This window comes from Typopeltis vanoorti, chromosome 3 (assembly GCF_054136105.1).
Source record: "Typopeltis vanoorti isolate ZY-2024b chromosome 3, IOZ_Tvanoo_1.0, whole genome shotgun sequence".
NCBI lineage: Eukaryota > Metazoa > Arthropoda > Arachnida > Uropygi > Thelyphonidae > Typopeltis > Typopeltis vanoorti.
In genome coordinates, this window is record NC_143551.1 from 41,904,348 (window position 1) to 41,923,598 (window position 19,251).

Here is a 19,251-nt window from a genome sequence, read left to right on the forward strand (position 1 = left end):
ATTTGAGCTGTGCAGAAGAAAGTGATTTTTAATCGGTGAATAGTCCGCTTTTTTCCCTGTTTTTCTACGTTTTTGAGTGCTAAATTGTTTCTCTGAATACGAGTGTACTTCAGTGGTTGTTTTTTGGAAGTTAGTTGCTGTCGCGATATAATATATTTTGGTACCGTCGGAATCGAACGCGTAACGGTGGAAGACAAAACGAAGCTAAGTTACTGTATTTAGTTATATTTCATTTTATTTAATTATATTTAGTACTTAAATGTTCTGATGCTTGTACTTTTTTTCCTCTTATTTATTAATTGAATAATTATTAAAGATTACGCTACTCGGCAGTAAGGAATGATGGTGGATTCAGCAGCAGTCGCAAGTGGCGTAACGCCAAGTCCTCCGCCATTTAAGAACTCAATTATTACCAATATCATAAGGGACTTTGTGGCATGCAGTACTTGCGGCATGTATGCGTCTCGTGAATTACATATGTGGCTTGTTAAAGAGAGTGGAGAGCGTATGTGTGCAAAATGCAGGCAGTTGGAGGAAATAAGTACATTAGATATATCGATATCCGACTTTGTTGCTCCAGGAACGGGGAATGAATGTAGGAAGACAAGTAGTATGATAGTAGAGAATGAGAAAATAATAGTTGATAGTGTGGAAGGTGTGAGTGACTGTGGAAGTTTAGGAGATGGTTTTGTTCGGGAGAGTGAATTTAGATTAAGAGTGACTGACCTGCAGAGGGAGATAGATGAGTTGAAAGAGGAGGTGGAATGTCTTGTGAATGAGAGCAGAAGTATGAAAGATAAGATTAGGAGAATGGAAGAGATAAATGCAAGGCGAATCAGAGTAGGAGAGAGAGATAATTTAGGGAGTATGAGTGAGAGGTATGGGGGTGCTAGAAGAGGAGAGAATGGAAACAGTAGAAGAGAGGGAATGAGAGAGAGGTATGGGAATGCTAGCAGACGAGAGGATGGAAACAGTAGGAGAGACGGAATGAGAGAGAGATATGGAAGTGCTAGAAGAGGAGAGAATGGAAACGGTAGGAGAGATGGAATGAGAGAGGGGTATGGGAATGCTAGAAGACAAGCGGATGGAAACAGTAGTAGGAGAGACAGAATGAGAGAGGGATATGGAAGTGCTAGAAGTGGAGAAAATGGAAACAGTAGGAGAGAGGGAATGAGAGAGATGTATGGGAGTGCTAGAAGAGGAGAGAATGGAAACAGTAGAAGAGAGAGGTATGGGAATGAAAGAAGAGGAGAGAATGGAAACAATAGGAGCGAGGGAATGGTAAGAGGTATAATGTATGGTGACTCAATGATCCGTGGTGTTCAAGATAGGATGCGTGAGGAGTGTTTGCCAGGAGGAACAATAGAAAGGGTGGCTATGGCAATTAAGAGAGGTGAAAGGGTGTATGAGATGATTGTGATGGTAGGAACAAATGACTTGAGTGGTAATGTAAGTCGGGCAGCGAGAGATATGAGATTTTTGCTTGAGACTGTACGGAAGAAGACAGAGAGAGGAAAAATAGTGTGCGTGTTGCCTAGGTATGATAATGATGAGCTGAGCAGAAGAGCGGTGATATTGAATGGCATAATAGCGAGAATGTGTGACAAGAGAGGACTGGTATATGTGGATGCCTGGAGTGTGTTTGAGGAAAGAGAGGAGTTGTATGCGAGAGACCGTTTACATTTGAATGAGAAAGGACGTAGGCATCTGGAGAGATTGCTGTTCTGAACGAGTCAGTGTGTCCAAGGGAGGATGATAGCAGGGGTGGCCTCTTGTGGGAATGGATACTTGGGAGAAGGGAGACAATGTCAGGTAACACTGAGCCCAGTGGAGTCCAGAAGAGATAATGCTGGGTATAGAAACAATGGCATTTATATGCTGTATACTAATGCCAGGAGTATCCGGAATATGGGAGAGGAATTGGTGGCGCAGATAGCATCAGCCTGGCCAAAAATAATTGTGATCACTGAGACGTGGTTGACAGAAGGAGATATAACAACAGGAATAGAAGTCGCTGGGTATAGCATTTTTCGTCAGGATAGGAGGGGAAAGCGTGGTGGTGGGGTACTGCTTATGATAAGTGATGACCTATGTCCTCTAAGAGTGGAGAATTTGGAAGGAAGTGAGACAAATGATTTTGAGAGCGTATGGTGTGAGGTAGAGGTAGGCAAGACAGGATATTTAGTGGGGTGTTGCTACAGACCCAGGAGCACAGAGGATGGGGACCAGGAGATGTTTAGACAGCTAAGTTTGCCAAGTGCAAGAAGAATGATTGTTATGGGAGATTTTAACTTCAGTAGTATAAATTGGAGAGAGGAAGATGCATGTAGCAATAGGGGAATGGAATTTCTAGAATTCTTGAGGGACAAATGTCTTAGGCAACATGTAACAGAGGGAACAAGAGGTTCAAAAATTTTGGATTTGGTTATAGCATCAGAAGAGTTGATAATAACTGAGTTGACGTCTCTCCCACCAGTTGGAGAGAGTGACCATATGGTGTTGACTTGGAAAATGAATAGACATGCAGGAGTATCAAAGAGACGGTAACTTATGTGGAATTATAAGGCAGGTGATTATAATAGTCTTAGACGTCAACTTCGGGAAGTTTCATGGAGGGAGGAATTGGAAGGCCGGGATATCACCAGTGCGTGGGAAATTGTGAAAGAATATTTGTTATCAGCAATGGTAAGTTGTATACCACGAGTGAAGAAGAGGATGCAATTTGGAGTAAAGTGGATGACAAACAATATTAAACAGGAATTGCATGCGAAAAAGAGGCTATGGAAGAGATATAAGGAGATAGGTGAAGAGATGCATGAGGAATATAAGACACAAGCCAGAAGAGTGACTAGTGTGGTAAGGAAAGCGAAACTGGAATATGAGAGGAGATTGGCCCTAAGATCCAAAGAAAATCCTAGGGAATTTTTTAGCTATGTGGCCAGTAGGAGGAGAAATGACTGTGGAAGAATGATATTGTGGGAGAAAAATGGGAATAGAGTGACTGATGCAGAGGACATAGTGGAATTGTTCAATGAACACTTTATTGGAGTATTTCATCCTAGAGGAGTCAGGTTTAATGCTAGAGGGATAGGACTGGTTCGAGGTCTGGAGGTACAGGAGGAGAGTGTGTTTCAGATACTGAGTACTCTGGATGTCAGTAAAGCTGTGGGACTTGATGGTATTTCACCACGAGTTTTGAGAGAATGTGCTAGGGAATTGACAGGGCCTTTAACGTGGCTTTTCAATGAAAGTCTGGCTTTGGCAAAGGTGCCCAGAGAATGGAAGGAAGGTAAGATAGTGCCATTGCATAAGGGTGGTAACAGATTGGAAGGAGTCTAATTATAGGCCAGTCTGTGTGTCATCAGTAGTTGTTAAGATCTTGGAGAAAGTAGTGAGGGACCGTGTACAGCATTGGGCAGATGAGAGTAATGCTATCTGTGAGAATCAACATGGATTTCTGAAAGGACGCTCTTGTTTTAGCAATATGCTAGCTTTTTATAATAAAGTTACAAGAACATTAGATGAGGGAAAGGCATATACTGCAATTTTCTTAGACTTGGCGAAGGCATTTGAAAGGGTGCCACATGATAAGCTGATATTTAAGTTGCAGCACATCCGTCTGGATGTCAGATTGGTCAACTGGATTCAGGATTGGCTGTCTGATAGGTATCAGAGAGTTGTGTATGGTGTAGCAGTTTTCAGGAGGCAGAGGGTTACAAGTGGGGTCCCACAGGGCTCAGTACTAGGACCTATATTGTTTAACCTTTATATCAATGACATAGCCAGTGGATTGCAGGGGGATATTCAGTTGTTTGCAGATGATACGAAGCTGGGAAGGATTATTAGTAATAGTGCAGATGTGGTAGCCCTGCAAGAGGATTTAAATAAGCTAGATAGATGGGCAAATGAAGGGGGTTGTCAGTTTAATGCAGCAAAATATAAGGTCTTGAGGTTTGGGAAACATCGATGGGATGCTGCATACTCTATGGGAGGAGTTATACTGGAGGAAGTAGGGGAGACAAGAGATCTGGGGTTGATGATTGATAGAAACCTGAAGTTTAGGGGACATATTGCAAAGGTGGTGAAGGTAACACAGAGGATTGCTGCTATTATGAGGAGGACACTGACCTGCAGAGATAAGAGGGTTATCATTCCGTTGTATAAGTCTCTGATCAGACCACACTTGGACTATTGTTCTGAGATTTGGTCCCCAGGATTTGAAGGGGATAAATTAACTGTGGAAAGGATACAAAGACTGTACAAGGATAGTTATGAGGATCGGCTGAGAGAATGTGGACTGCAGAGTTTGGTGGATAGAAGAAGGAGAGGTGATATGATTGTGACTTTTAAACTGTTGAGAGGTGGTTACAGGGTTGACACTGGGGAGTTCTTTCGCTTGTTTGATCAGCGGGAAGGAGTGATGACAAGAGGCCATCCCTGGAAGTTATGAAAGGAAACTGCGAGCAAGAGGGTAAGGAGTGGTTTCTTTGTGTGGAGGGTGGTTGAGCCGTGGAATGCATTGCCTGATGGAGTGGTGGGAGCGAGAACGGTCAGTGAGTTTAAAGAGTGGTATGATAGACTTTGTGTTTCTCAGGGGGGAGACCTCCCCTCAGTGAGTCTTGACAGACTTAATGTCTTAGGAAGGACCTCCCTCGATGAGTCTTTTGACTCCTTGGAGGCCTGAATAATAATAATAATAATAATAATAATAATAAAATGTGTTCTCTTCTTCATTTGTGGTATAGAGCTTGCTATTGCTGCTAATAAATATTCCTTCACAAGTTCCCAACACTGCTGATATCTCACCTTTTCAATTCTTCTGTCCATGGAACTGCCCCAAGTTGATACATAAAACTGTTATAATCAGCTGCCTTATAATTCCACATTACATTATTGGAGATACTTCTCTTTTTACTTTCTCTTTGACACTCCTGCAAGTCTATTAATCTTCCAAGTCAAACTCAGGAGCTGGAATATTAGCAATTTTACTAAAAACCTTCCAAGCTTCACATCTGCAAATGACTAGATATATATATTCTTATATTCCAGCAACGATATATCATTGACATAAAGATTGAACAACAATGGTTCCAGTACTGGACCCCTCTAGAACTCCACTTGTAATCTTCCAAATCTCTGATACCCCTCAATTAGAATAAGAGAAACTTGGTTGTCTGAGGAGGATGTGATGTTGGGAATACTTGGGAATAAAATTAAAAGGTTATATAATTTTCTCAAAGGATAGAAATGTGAAAAGAGGAGGGGATGGTGCTGTTAATGATTTCAGAGGAATTGTGACTGCAAAGTGTGGAAGTTGATAGAGCATGCACAGATTTTGAATTTATATGGTGTGAAATTGAAATAAACAGGTTTGTATATCTAGAATGCTATTATAGTCCAGGGAGTGCAGAGAATACTGATTGTGGAAGGTTTAGGCAAATTACTTGGGCATGTAAAAAGAAGGTGATCCTGAGGGGAGACTAATTACAGGAATATAAAATGGAAGGAGGAGATAGTGTATGGGAAGAAGGAATGTGTGGAATTTCTGACAGATAAGTATCTTAAGCAGCATGTGACAACTAGAGGCTTTAATGTTTTGGATTTTGTGATAACTTCACAAGATGTAGCTGTTAATGAAGTGTTGACACTGCTGCCAGTTGGTGAGAGTGATCATGAGGTGCTTGTTCGGGAAGTGATGAAACAAGAAAAAAGATTACTGCCAAAAATTGATATATGTGGAAGTATAAAGCAGCTGATTATGGGGAAGCTTTGGAGTCAGTTAGCATCAGTACGTTAGGTAGATGAGCTGAACAAAAAAGATGTTGGCTGTGCATGAATATTCACAAGGCAGTATCTGACACAAGCAATGTATAACTGAATGCCAAGGGTTAAACGAGTAAATAGAGTAGTAGTGAAATGGATAATCAGTGAAATCAAGCAAGCTGTGTTGGAAAAGTTAATGCTCTGGAGGAGGTACAAGACAGTTGGTGGTGATTGGATCCATGACGAGTATAAAGTGCAGGCTAGGAAGATGAAGAGCATGGTAAAGAAAGAAAAGGTGCAGTATGAGAGAAGACTGGCTGGTCAGGCTAAACTTAACTCAAGGAAATTTTGTCAATTGCAAAGGGTATAATGGAATTATTAAATAAGCACTTTATCATTGTAAATCATACTGGTGTAAATGATGTCATGGAATATATAGAGGAGAATTGGAAGTGAAAGAGGTGTATCAAGTGTTAAGAGGTGTGTACCAAATATTGATTGGGTTAAATGTTAATAAGGCTGTGGGAATGGATTATCACCGAGGGAAGCCCTATATCACCATATTTGCTTCAGGAAGGTGTACAATAGTTAGTTATGCCCTTGACCTGGTTATATAATGAAAGTCTTGCAGTGGGTAGGATTCCTAAGGAGAGGAAGGAAGGCAACATAGCACCACTCCACATGCATAGTTCTAGAATAGAAGTTTCCAATAATAGACCAGTCTGTATAACTGTAGTTGTGGTGAAGATAGTGGGGAGATTTGGAAAGAATAGAATACAGGATTGCTTGTGGACATAGTATTCTTTATGATGGTCAGCATGGATTTGTAAAGGATAGGTCCTGTTTTAGCAATTTACTTGCATTTTATTATAAGGTAACAAGTGTATTAGATAAGGAAGAATCATATACAGTGATATATTCTTGGACTTTGCAAAAGTGTTTGATAGATTACTGCATGTTGATTGGGTGTGTACAAGCTGTAGAAGATGGGAATAGATAATATATTGGGATGGATCAGAGATTGGCTCTCTGAACGATACCAGCAAGTAGTGTATGATGGAGCAGTGTCTCTGTAAAGAGGGGTAATTGTGGCATTCTTCAAGTTCTGTTTTCAAGCTCCTGCTGTTTATTATTACGGACTATTCAAAGGAGTTCTTAGACTCATCAAGGGAAGCCCTAAACATCCTATTAAGTACTGTCCAACATTTGCACAGTATCTATCATAGTTTGCTTTTCACTCATTCACAGTCATGGCATCCATGACAGACTCTGGCAACCTATTCCATTCATTCACTACACACCAAGAAAAATTTCATGTGAACTGAATGGGGATCTTCATTTGTTTGCTGATGATGTCTGCTGATTTATGGTTAGCCAAAAGGTGTCACTACCGAGACCAGTTTCTTCAGGCTTCAGGCAAAATACTTGATGAGCAAACTTTGTTTGTTTACACTTGGATAAAGAATTAAACCAAGATTAATTTCTTGGCATCTTTGATTTATAGTACAACCAATTGGGAAAATTTTCAACAACTGTTTCTAATCCAAAGTATTTTAATAATAAGCTGTGACAACTTTTGGCTACTCGTATATGGAAATATGACTTCTGCATTACTTCAACTTTGATATCACCTCTGGGTTTGGCTCCCACTGATGAGACTTCAATAAAAATCGAAACCTGTGTGCGTAGTGACCCTTCTAATAACATATAGGATTATACATGTCTGTGAGGATATATGCTTTGCGTTATGGGATACTTAGGCAAGTGATGTGAAGTCACTAACCTCTATGTACAGTTCATGGACAATTTATCGCATGGAAAATTCAGCAAGAGGAAAATTCATCGCAGGGAAAAACTCTTCAAGAGGAATATCATTGCAGAAAAAATTCGCTGAAAGTATTATTCGCTACAAAATTGAAGTCAGTTTGGTTTAACATGTGTTGTGTAGAGGGGTGTGATATTTGATAGTAAATTGTATCTGAGAGATACCGCGAACTCTGATGTCAGTATCATCATCAACAACCATGAGTCAAGTGCCAGTAGGTGTCCGATGTCATCTTGACATGATTCCTCCACTGCATTCTGTTCTGTGCAAGATGACTCAGTCAGTGCATAGAGCCTTCGCACCATTTGACATTTGGCCATTCTCTGTTTGGTCTTCCTTTTTTGTTCTTTCCTTCAATCATCCCAAACAGCAGCATTTTTATTTTCCTCTCATCGTTCATTCTATATATATATATATATATATATATATGGCCAAAGAGACGCAGTTTCCTTTTGATTATTTTCTGGATCAGATTTTCTTTTGGTTGTATTTGTTTGTAGATTTCCTCATTGTTCAATTTCACTTCCTCTCAAATGCTAATTTCCTCCTGTCAGAATCTCTCAGGAGTACCCAGGCCTCACATTCATAGAGCATGCAGGATTCAAGATTCAAGATAGCTATGCTCTTCCATATTTTGTCCATGGCTTTTAAAATAGTTGTTGCTCTATTCTATTCTAGTTTTTATCCCTTTTTTGAGGTCCAAGTCATGCATCATGTGGCATCCAAGATATGTGAAGTGTTCCACATTTTCCAGTTGAAATCTGTCTATCGTAACTCTGTTCAGTAACTCCTGTTGTCCGAATATCATTGTTTTAGTTTTTTTTGAAAGTTGACATTTAGTCCATATCTTTTTCCTTCTGTATATAGTTTTGCAATGTCTGTTCCAGCATTGCTGCGTCTTCTTCAATCAGGACGATGTCATCTGCAAAGCAGAGGTAGTTTATTCTCATGCCATTTATTGAAATGCCTCCACCTTCTTTAATCTTATCTAGTATTCTTCCCAGATGTGTGATTGAAGATGATTGGTGATATTGGGTCCCTTCATCTTGTGCCTTGACTAGTGGCAAACCAATCTCCAGTCTCACCTGCTATCCTGACTTTGGCTTGTGCTTGGCTGTTTATATCTTTCAGCAGGTGGATCAATTTATTGTCCACATCATAGGATTCCAAGACAGCCCATGTTGTACTTTTGTCAATATTATCATCATCATCAAATTCCTGCTATGTACCCACAAGAGGTGTACAGGATATGAGAGTACTACATGAAAAAATTACATCATTACTAACTTCCTATCTACAATTTTCCTCCAAATCAGTCTGTTACTTATCAAGACTCCAACATTATCAGATCTTATATTTCTATCGTCTAAGGCACTTTGTACCGTATCAATCCACATATATCTTGGTCTTCCTCTGGGTCGTTTTCCTGCAAACCTGGCAGAGAACACTTGTTTTGCTAATCTTTCCTCTCCCATTCTATTTAAGTGACCATACCACCTGAGATTAGCTCTGCTAACGCATTCCTGGATGCTGACAATGTCAAGTTCTTTCCTAATATCCTCATTTTTAATATGATATTGCCATTGATGCCATCTGTTCACACCTCTAATCTTTCTCAGGACTCTCATATCTGCGGTCTCTAGTCTTTGGTCAAGTGTTTTACTTCTGACCCAGCTTTCAGATCCATAAGTTAAAATTGGTTTGAACACAGTCTTGTATACAGCTAATTTAGTGTTCCGACTAATTTCTTTCTTATTCCATGTGAATTTATTCAATTGACTTCCCACGATACCAGCTTTGCTGATTCTGTTGTCTATTTCTATATTTAATTTACCATCTTCAGTAAAAATTGTGCCTAAGTAGCTGAAATGTTTTACTTGTTCCACAGGTTCTCCATTCACAACACAGTTGACATTTTCAATGATTCAATGAAATCAACAAAACTTAAATACAGATTTTGTTATATTCCCATGCTTTCTCGACTATTTGTCGTAAAGTGAAAATCTGATCCTGACAGCCTCTATTTGGCCTGTATCCAGCTTGTTCTTCACCAAGCTTTTCTTCCACAATTCTTCTCAACCATTTCTCAAGTATACTTGCATAGATCTTGCCAGGAACACTCAGTAGGGAAATACCTCTGTAATTCTCACATTCAGTTTTATTTCCCTTTTTATATATGGGTACTATGAGAGCTCTACTCTAATCATCGGGAATTCGTCCCTCTGTCCAGGCTTTCTAAACTATGCAGTGCAGCCACTGTAAGACTCTTATACCACCATACTTCAGCATTTCTGGTCGAATATCCTCTACTCCTGCTGCCTTTCCACATTTCAAGCCTTTGATGGCTTTTTCTACTTCAAGTATGGTTATGTATTCCTGACTGCATGCCTGGTCAGTGTTTTTCTTTTTAACACTGTGCTGTCATCACTGCTTGTTTCATTTAGCAATTTTTCAAAGTAATTACTCCATACTTCAAGGATATCTTTTTCTCCTGTTTTCATGTCACCTTTATCATCTCAAATTCCTTTTACAGCACTCTTTCCTCCATTCCTAAGCTTCTTCAACAACCTCCAGAATATTTTGCCACCTTCTTGATATTTATTTTCTATATTCTTGCCAAAGTCCTCCCATGACTTTTGTTTAGCTAGTTTTACACACTCTTTAGCTTTCTTACATTTGTCTCTGTATTCTGTAAGAGTAAAAGCTGACTTATTTGCCAGGAACTTTTGATATGCTTTCTTCTTTTCCTTCACTGCCTCTTTAACTTTCTGTGTCCGCCATGGAGTTCTGATTTTTCTATCCTTGCAGACAACCTCACCACATGCCTCTCTGGCAGAATCAATTAATGTTTCCTTCAGAGTTTGCCACTGAATCTCCAAGGTTTGATTCCTGTTCTCAAACTCTTTCATTTTCTTTTCGATAATATTTTTGTATTTTAGTCTACAGTTCACATCTGAGAGCTGCTCAACTTTTATTCGCTTTAAAACTTTCTTACATGTTATTCTTTTCAATATGAAATTCAATTTTATCCTGCTCAAGACTAAATAGAGATCACTTCCAATTTCAAATCCTCTGTACACTCTGGTGTCGTGCACCAAGGAGAAAACATCACTATCAACAATAACATAGTCAATGAGACTTTTATTATTCCTAGCCTCTTCTCTCCATGTGAATTTGTGCACATTTTTATGTTGGAACATGGTGTTAGTAATAACCAGTCCCTGTCCTGAGCAGAAATCCAACAGATATTTGCCATTATTATTAGCTTTTCTCTTTTCTCCAAATTTTCCCAAAATATTTTTGTATGTCTCACAATCATTTCCTACTCTGCTATTTAGATCCCCAACAAGGACCAACTTTTCCTTTTTCATTGTGTCAGTTGCTTTTTCTAAAGCCTCAAAAAATTCCTCCACTTCTACCTTAGTAGACCCTTCTCTGGGACCATAGGCACAAATAAGTCTCATTGTCCAGTTCCCCATTCTCATATTTGCCCACATTACTCTACTTGAGACTGACTGCCATTCAAAAAGATTAGCCTCGTATGTAGTGTTGAATACTATGGCTACTCCTTCTTTTCCTTGATTGTCATTGCCTGAATATAACATTTTGTATTTATTGCTCAGAAAGATCTCACCAGTTTTGGTATTTTTTGTTTCAGTCACCCCTATTATGTCGATCTGGTACTTATCTAATTCCTCAGCTAGCTCCATTTCTTTGCCATTCAGGCTTCTTACGTTGATAGCACCGATCTTTAACTCTGGTGATGTTGAGTTGGGGTTTGTTTTCAGATTTGTTCCAGTAGCTGACTTTTTGCTGTTCGCTCTGGTTCCCTGGCGAAAACAACGGGGGCCTTGTTTAACCGGGCGATGCCCCAGCTGGCATGAAATTTTATCATGTTGTACCATCATTTTTTATTTTGGTTTAACCAATAAGAATACAATTTGGTCGGCTAAATCCCAAATTGCCAGCCCATCCTCGTTCGTTCAGTATCAAAGTAGATACCCAACAGGGTGCGCCACGAGAAGGTGAGGATTGGACATTAGGTCAGAAGCTCTGGTCGGTTCTCCGCATTCCTTTAAAGGCTATGTGGAGGTCTCCTCTCAGTTATACAGCTTTGACCCTTAAGCACCCCATATTTTGTTATGGGGTGCTTAAGGGTCAAATCTTGTCGAAATCTGGCTTGCTCATCCGGAAGATGTGCCTCCATATGCCCCTTCAGGCGTTCTGTTAGTATTTTCATCAGTACTTTGCCAAGATGACTCATTAATGGAATAGTTCTATAATTGGTGCATTCTAAAGCACTGCCTTTCTTATGAAGAACAACCAAGAACGATTTTTTCCACTCTTCAGGGGCATACCCTGATCTTCATATTTCATTACATAGCTTATGTATTTCTTTTGCAACTGATTCTCCCTCATATTTTACATCTCACCTATTATGTTGTCATTTCCAGGACTTTTGTTATTTTTGAGATGTTTTATAGCCTTATTCACCTCCTCTTCCAAGATGTCATTTTCAAAGATCTCTGCTGGTGGAGAGGATTGCTTTTAGTTCTTTAATTACTTCTGTTGCAGTATCATTTAGTTGATTTTTATATAGTTCGCTGCAATATCTTGTCCATCTGTGTATGATTTCTGTCTTGTCCATCAGTACTTGACCATTTTCATCTTTGATTGCTACTGATCTTGTTTGCCACTTCCTATTGACATTTCTTATAAGTTTGTAGACCTCTCTAGTTTTGTGTTCTCCATAGTACTGTTCAATTTCTTTGCACTGGTCCTCCAATCATTTGGCTTTATCATATCTTGCTACTTTCCGTACTTCATTGCATTTTTGATAACTCATCTGCTGCCTCTGAATTATCTTTTTTAAGTTTCAGTTCTCTTTTCTCTTCTCTTTCAGGAATTACTTCCTCTACTGCTTTTTTTTAGCACTGTAGTCAGTCGTTCTGCTCTTGTATTTATATTTTGTTTTTCGGTTGGGGTCTTAAGCTTGGTTTGTTCTGATATGCTGTTCTTAGCCTGCCTTCTTTACTTCTGTTTCAGTTTTAGCCTTATATTCGCAATCGCTAAGCTGTGGTCCAAATCAATATCAGCTCCTTGGAATGATCTGCACTGTTGAACTGTGGTTCTCCATTTCTGGTCTATTAATATCAGGTCGATCATATTCCTGTGTTTGCCATTGAAGGAGCATCATGTCCATTTACGACAATCTTTTTGTTGGAATTTGGTATTGCAAATCATCAGGTTGTTATCTGTGGCAAATTCCAGAAGCATCTCTCCACGTTCATTTCTTTCTCCATATCCAAATTTTTCCATAACTTTTCCCATCCTGTGTTATTTTTGCCAATCTTTGTATTCCAGTCTCCTCCAATGATGGGTATATCCTGCTTTGGCACCTCATCAATTTCTAGTTGTAGATCCCTGTAAAATCTCTCTATGTTTTCATCTGCACTCTTTGCAGTGGGTGCATATATTTGAGTGGTCGTGATATTAAATGGTTGGGCACTGAAGCTTGCAATCATTATTTTTTCACTAAATGGTTTGTATTCTATCATTGCCTGACAGGCCTTGTTACTTTAGCAGGAAACCTATGCCTGTTTCATGCTTACTTTCATTTCTTGACCAGAGAATTCTTCCACCATTTGATTCTCCTGACAATTTCCATCTCATTTCTGAAATACCCAATATAGTCAGTATAGCATTGGTTTAGTTTTTTTTTTTATTTGTTTCTTTTTTCAATAATTTCTAGATTGTAACTGAAAATAAATAAGCCATCATGTATTATATTTGTAGTATTTTTTTTAAAGTTTTATTGCATTTCAGCACATACTAGTAATGAATGTATCTCTCACATACATGTGACCTAAGCTGCAATTTTTTCGACTGCGACCTCCGCAGGGTTAACCTTCGAGTCTGACCACCTCTTGAAAAAACATTGATATCAAGTACATTTGACTGTAATATTCATTAGAAGGTGCAATAATCCTTCATGCTGACGAGAACACTCAACCAGATTACATTGCGTACGTAGCTACTTTCAGTTACCTATTGCTAGAAACGCAACCGTTTGCTCGATAACTGGATTCTAAATTATATTACCTACAAGTTACATTTATTTTTGCTACTTGTTTTATCATATAATTATAGTTTTTAATGGCAGTGTAAATAAGAGATCCTTTCATATTTTTTCACTTAAGATTGTATCAATCTGGAGAACAAATGCAAGTATAAATTTTTTGTTTTTGCCAATTATCTTAGTTGCCAATACATTTTATTCTCACAGAACTTGATTCAAGATGATTACTTTTATCAAGCAATTATTTTATAAATTCATAAAAATCTGAATCTTAAAATAAACAGCCTCCATCTGTTACAAATTGTTTTCTTTATTTTTTTATTCATAATCTTAGAAAACTTGTTCATCTTAGTAATATTGTAAAAGAGCATGAAGGTTCACTCTTTTATAATATTACCTTATAGATATTTATTCATTCATTCATTCATCTTCAAGACTCACCTTTCCTAATTGGGTTGTGGGGGCAGCAGCTGCAAGAGGAACTTCCAATGGTCATGATCCTCTGCCACCAAGCTCAGATGTTCTGATGGGACTCCCAAATGTGTCCACCCAAGGTTTTGCATGTAATCTATCCAGCGAGTCCTTGGCCTCCCACCCTCTGGCTTGGCAAAGAGGGCCTGCTGGGGGGGGGGGACTCTTTTGTGGCATTCTGACCAGGTGCCTGTACCAACGTAACTGTAATCTCTCAACACAGAGAAGCAGTGGTTGAGTATTGAGGGTTTCCCAAATTGCAGAACTTCTGTGTTTAGTCTTGTCAGCCCCCGCAACCGCTCGAAGGAATCTGATTTCAGCTGCTTGGATTCGTGTCCACATTCTTTCGGTCATTACCCAACTATCATTACCATAGGTGAGGATGAAGACAGTCAGCTTTGCCTTCTGGCTTAACTCCCACTTCAATACTAACGAACGACCAAGCTCCTGCAATATTGTGCTTGCTGAGAAAATTCGAGTATCTAGCTCTACATCCCACTTTCCATCACTCGTGAATATGGACCCAAAGTATTTAAACTTCTCCACCTACCTCAGTGGGACTCCACTCACATGTAGAGTGCACTGGGATGGTTGTCTTGAGACCACAAATGTTTCAGTTTTGGCTACACTGATCTTCGTTCTGGCTTCTGCACAAATAGCTACAAACCTATCCAGGGTCTGCTGGAGATCATCTGTGGAAGAGCTAAGCAGAACTAGGTCATCTGCAAGAAACAGACGTCTAATGCTACATCTTCCAATTCTGATACACTCACTGCCTTGGCTGTGCCTATCAATCCAGTCCATAAATATTATGAACAGGAGGGGTGACAGAACACACTGTTGGCAGACACCAATGGAGACTGTGAGAGGTTCAGACTTTGTGCTGTTTACCCTGACACAAAACTCTAGGCATTCATACAGGGACTTGATGGCAGCTAATAGTTGGCCATCCACTCCATACTCCTGTACTGCTTGCCAAAGCTTATCCCATGGAACCTGGTCATATGCCTTCTCCAAGTCCACAAAACATGTATAGACATTCTTGACATATTCCCAATATTTCTCAAAGACTTGCTTTAAAGTGAAGATTTGGTCAGTTGTGTTTCTACCAGGATGAAAGCCACATTGTTGTTCCTGGAACTTTGACTCAACTATGCTCCTGCACCTTCTTTCCAAGCATCTGGCATATACTTTCCCAGGCAGGCTGAGCAGAGAGATGCCACAATAGTTGCTGCAATCTCTCTGGTCTCCCTTTTTGAAGACTGGTATTATTATGCCTGTCTGCCATTGCTTTGGTGCTCGCCCAGATATCCAAGCAGCCTGACACATTCAAGTCAGCCAGAAAACATCATCTTGATTTAAAGCTTTTAGCATTTCGGACCAAATTTCATCATCACCAGTAGCCTTGCCCGATTTTATTGCTAAATGGACATCTTCTGCTGTGAGACTAGTCATCGCCCTGATCTGCATCTCTTGGATGACCACAATTGCTGGGCCACCTAGGTTAAGAAGGCTCTCAAAGTATTACCTCCATCTGTGGAGGATATCCTTCTTGGTTGTTAAATGTACACCATCAGAGGCCTTGATTGCCCTTGCTGTGCACGAATTCCTCCCTCGAAGACGGCAGATGGTCTGCCAGAATACTTTGTTTGCATTTGCATAGGATGAGTCTAATCTTTTTCCAAAGGATTCCCAAGCCTTCTGCTTTGCTGTCTTTACTGCCCCAGCATACTTCAAACGCATCTCAGGTGACCTCACCCTAAGCCATGTTAGGTAGGCCTCCTTTTTTGTCCGGGACAGCTTTTTGGACCTCTTGGTTCCACTAAAGTGTCTTTTTCTCACTGCCTGTCGCCATGCCAAGCCACTTTCTGCCACACCACGAGAGTGAAGAGGCAGTAACAGCTACTTGAGAATCTCTTTGAACCTGGAGCAAATGTCATCTGCAAAATTCTTCCTCACAGCCTCATTTTCCAGTGCCTCTCATTTCACACTGTATAGCTGCTTAGGCCTACCAGCGTTGATGGTAGCATCTGGTTTCTGAAGCCATAGAGTGCAGACAACAAGGTGGTGGTCAGTTGACAGTTCAGCCCCCTCTCCTCACATGAACATCCAGCGCTGAGGAAAATAGGTCTGTTGAGACTTTAAAGAAGTCAATCAGAGACTTTTTTCCAAGTGTATCCCTGTACCAGGTATATTTATGGACTTCTCGGTGCTGGAAGAAGGTATTCATTATGGACAAACTGTTAGTACAGCAGAAGTCCAATAATTGCAACCCATTCGCATTAAGGTCAGGGTCTCCGTTCCTCCCAACCACACCCAATCACCAGGTCTATAGCAGCACCCAATTGTATATTTAGTTCTGCTAGTCACAATCTCACACCAAATGGCCTCAAATGTGCTCTTTTCTCTATCCTGCAATTCAACTTCTATTCACCTTGGCTGTAGCTCATCAGCTATCATCAACAATACTCCTCCCCCCATTTTATTCTCTCTGTCATTCCTGAACCCACTATACCCATCACATTCAATCCCACTAGCTATATCATCTACAGTCAGCCATTTTTCACTAATACCAATAACCTGTGGTCTGGAAGTGCCAACCATGGCCAAAAACTCTTCTTTCTTGTTCCTAATACTCCTAGTATTAGTGTACATGAATTTAAGACCCCTATTAGCCCCAATCCTACCTTGATGCCTTATATTAACTATCCCACTCTGGTTTGTTGTCCTTATTTGCTCTAGCATATTATATTCATTCTTACATTCAACTGCCTCCCTAAGGACTGTATATCTACTCCCCCCCCCCTTAACAAATCTAGTTTCCCTGAATTTGCACATCCACTACATTCACCAACATTTTCTCAAGTCTTCTTACACCGTAACCATTCAAATGCAAACCATCCATCTTATATAGATCCTTTCGCCCATCAAACTCACTCCACACGTCCACAAATTCCACACCACTCGTCATACATAACCCACGCATAAAGTCATTCGCAATTATGACCCTCCTTTTAAACATTTCACTGTCATACCATGGCAAAAGACTAATCATTCTAACGCTCTCACTCTTTTCTTTTGCTATCTCAAACAATTCATTCAGGTCTTCTATCATTTCCATTTTATCTCCTTTCAAATCATTCGTACCTGCCACAACAATCATTTCTTTCACCCTTTCCTTCTGCTCTCTAATAGACTCAGTTACATCCTTTATGGTCGCACCAGGTTGTTATGATTTTGTCAAATCCTCTACTAACACACCTCTTACTAACGAGTCTCCATACAGCACTCTATCCTTCATTTTGTTCATGTTCACATTCATACATCTATTTTTCCTGTCATACCTTTTATTTTTGGTTGGTTCATTCAGTCGACTTTTGTTCATCCACTCTAGCTGCTGTTTTGCCCTTTCTATCGCACCATTCAACTACGCGATCTCACTCATTGCATCTATCTCATCTTTTTTATTCTCTGAGAAACCATTAATACTATCATTCACACTCTCTACATTCACACTCTCATAATTCTCATGTACAACCTTGCCGTTTCTTGTCATATCGCTATTTTCTTCATTCTGAAGTTTGACAAAAATATCACACTCACGATCCGAAATACACTTCAATTCCTCATTCTCCCTACATTTTCTACACACATTCAATCCTTTATTATCATCTATCCACGCTCCGACCGCACTCCGCAAAGCGTACATTTCACAGCTAGTACACTGACTCATTTCTTTTATACTACAGTTCTTTGATAAAGATGGCGAACCATCATTACTGGCCGCCATTTTCCTTCGTACAGGTGCCATAATTATTTGCAACGTGTTTTATCAAATAATAAGTTATAACACACCAAAACACACAAACAGACGCACTAAAATATGCAAGGCAAACAAAACTACGCAATATTAATAATTTTATCAACGATAACTGAAAATAATACTTATCTTATCAGGAGCTTGCACAAACACTCCTTTTCCATCCTTTTGCAGAACCATTTCTTTGCACTGCTCCTAAAAATATCCCCAAACATGTAGCGGGCCCATTGATGGAGTTTCCTCTAGTAGAGTGCTGAGGAGTGATGTCTGAGGGAGACTAACATATTTTGCGAACTAGTCACTCTGTCTAAAACCCAAATGCATCCCTTAGTAACCCGCACGACGGACGATGCAGTATGACCATTGTTTCATGTTAACCTTATAGATAATCATACGTAAATCTTGAATCATATCACATAATGTATAATATTTATAATGTAATCTGTAGTTCTTTGCACTCCAACTTTCTTGGTTTCCTGGAATCGCCATTACATATTAAAATGAATGGCTATTATGAAGTAAACTGTTATGTACATATTTTCTGCTAATTTTGATATTATGCAGCAATTTTGAAGTAGCGATATTTTCCCAACAATTTACCATTCAAAACATGTATGTGCATGAGTCAAAATGAAATTTTATTTCCAAAATTTTCATAATTGAATTAAAATTGTATTTTGTCTTTGATGGCTCACCCCCCCCCCCTTCCAAACTATCACACTAGGTAACATATGTGCACCTTCTTTTTATTTGAATTCATTATTTTTCCAAAGTAATTGTACCAGATAACTTTTAATATTAATTCTGATACTGAAATTAAATTGTGATTATTACAAATGAGCAAATTTTGTATATATTCTCATTTATATTATTTCCTGATAAATATAAATAATTAAATTATGCAATATTGGGGAAATTAATGTTTAAAAAACAGAGTCATCATACAAAAGCAATATCAGAATAAGATTTTGTATGATGACACTGTTTTTTAAACATTAATTTCCCCAATGTCGCATAATTTAATGGGAAATTTTTTTTTTTCACATATATCTGTGATGAATTTTCATGCGATAAATTTCCAGCGATGAATAGTTTTCGTGATGATTTTTCTTGCGATGAATAGTCTCCGCAATGAATTTCTCTGCGATGAATTGTCGGGAATGAACTATCTGGGCATGCTATGTACAAGTTGCTCTGTCCTGAAAATACTTCAGGTGTAAACTTTGTTTGCTTACACTTGGATAAAGGATTAAACAAAGAATATAATTTTTTGGCATGTTTAATTTATGGTAT

The 19,251-nt window shown here is 39.2% G+C and overlaps 1 protein-coding gene across 1 annotated transcript in view; it reads left to right on the top strand.

Moving 5' to 3' along the window:
• The window catches only part of LOC150108079 (dynein axonemal heavy chain 3-like), a 1,881,116-nt gene that overhangs the window by 639,208 nt on the left and 1,222,657 nt on the right, over window positions 1-19,251 (top strand). The window contains exon 31 of the mRNA XM_090415945.1: window positions 16,394-16,425. Within this exon, the coding sequence (XP_090272071.1) occupies window positions 16,394-16,425 (32 nt within the window). The remainder of the gene's footprint in view (window positions 1-16,393; window positions 16,426-19,251) is intronic.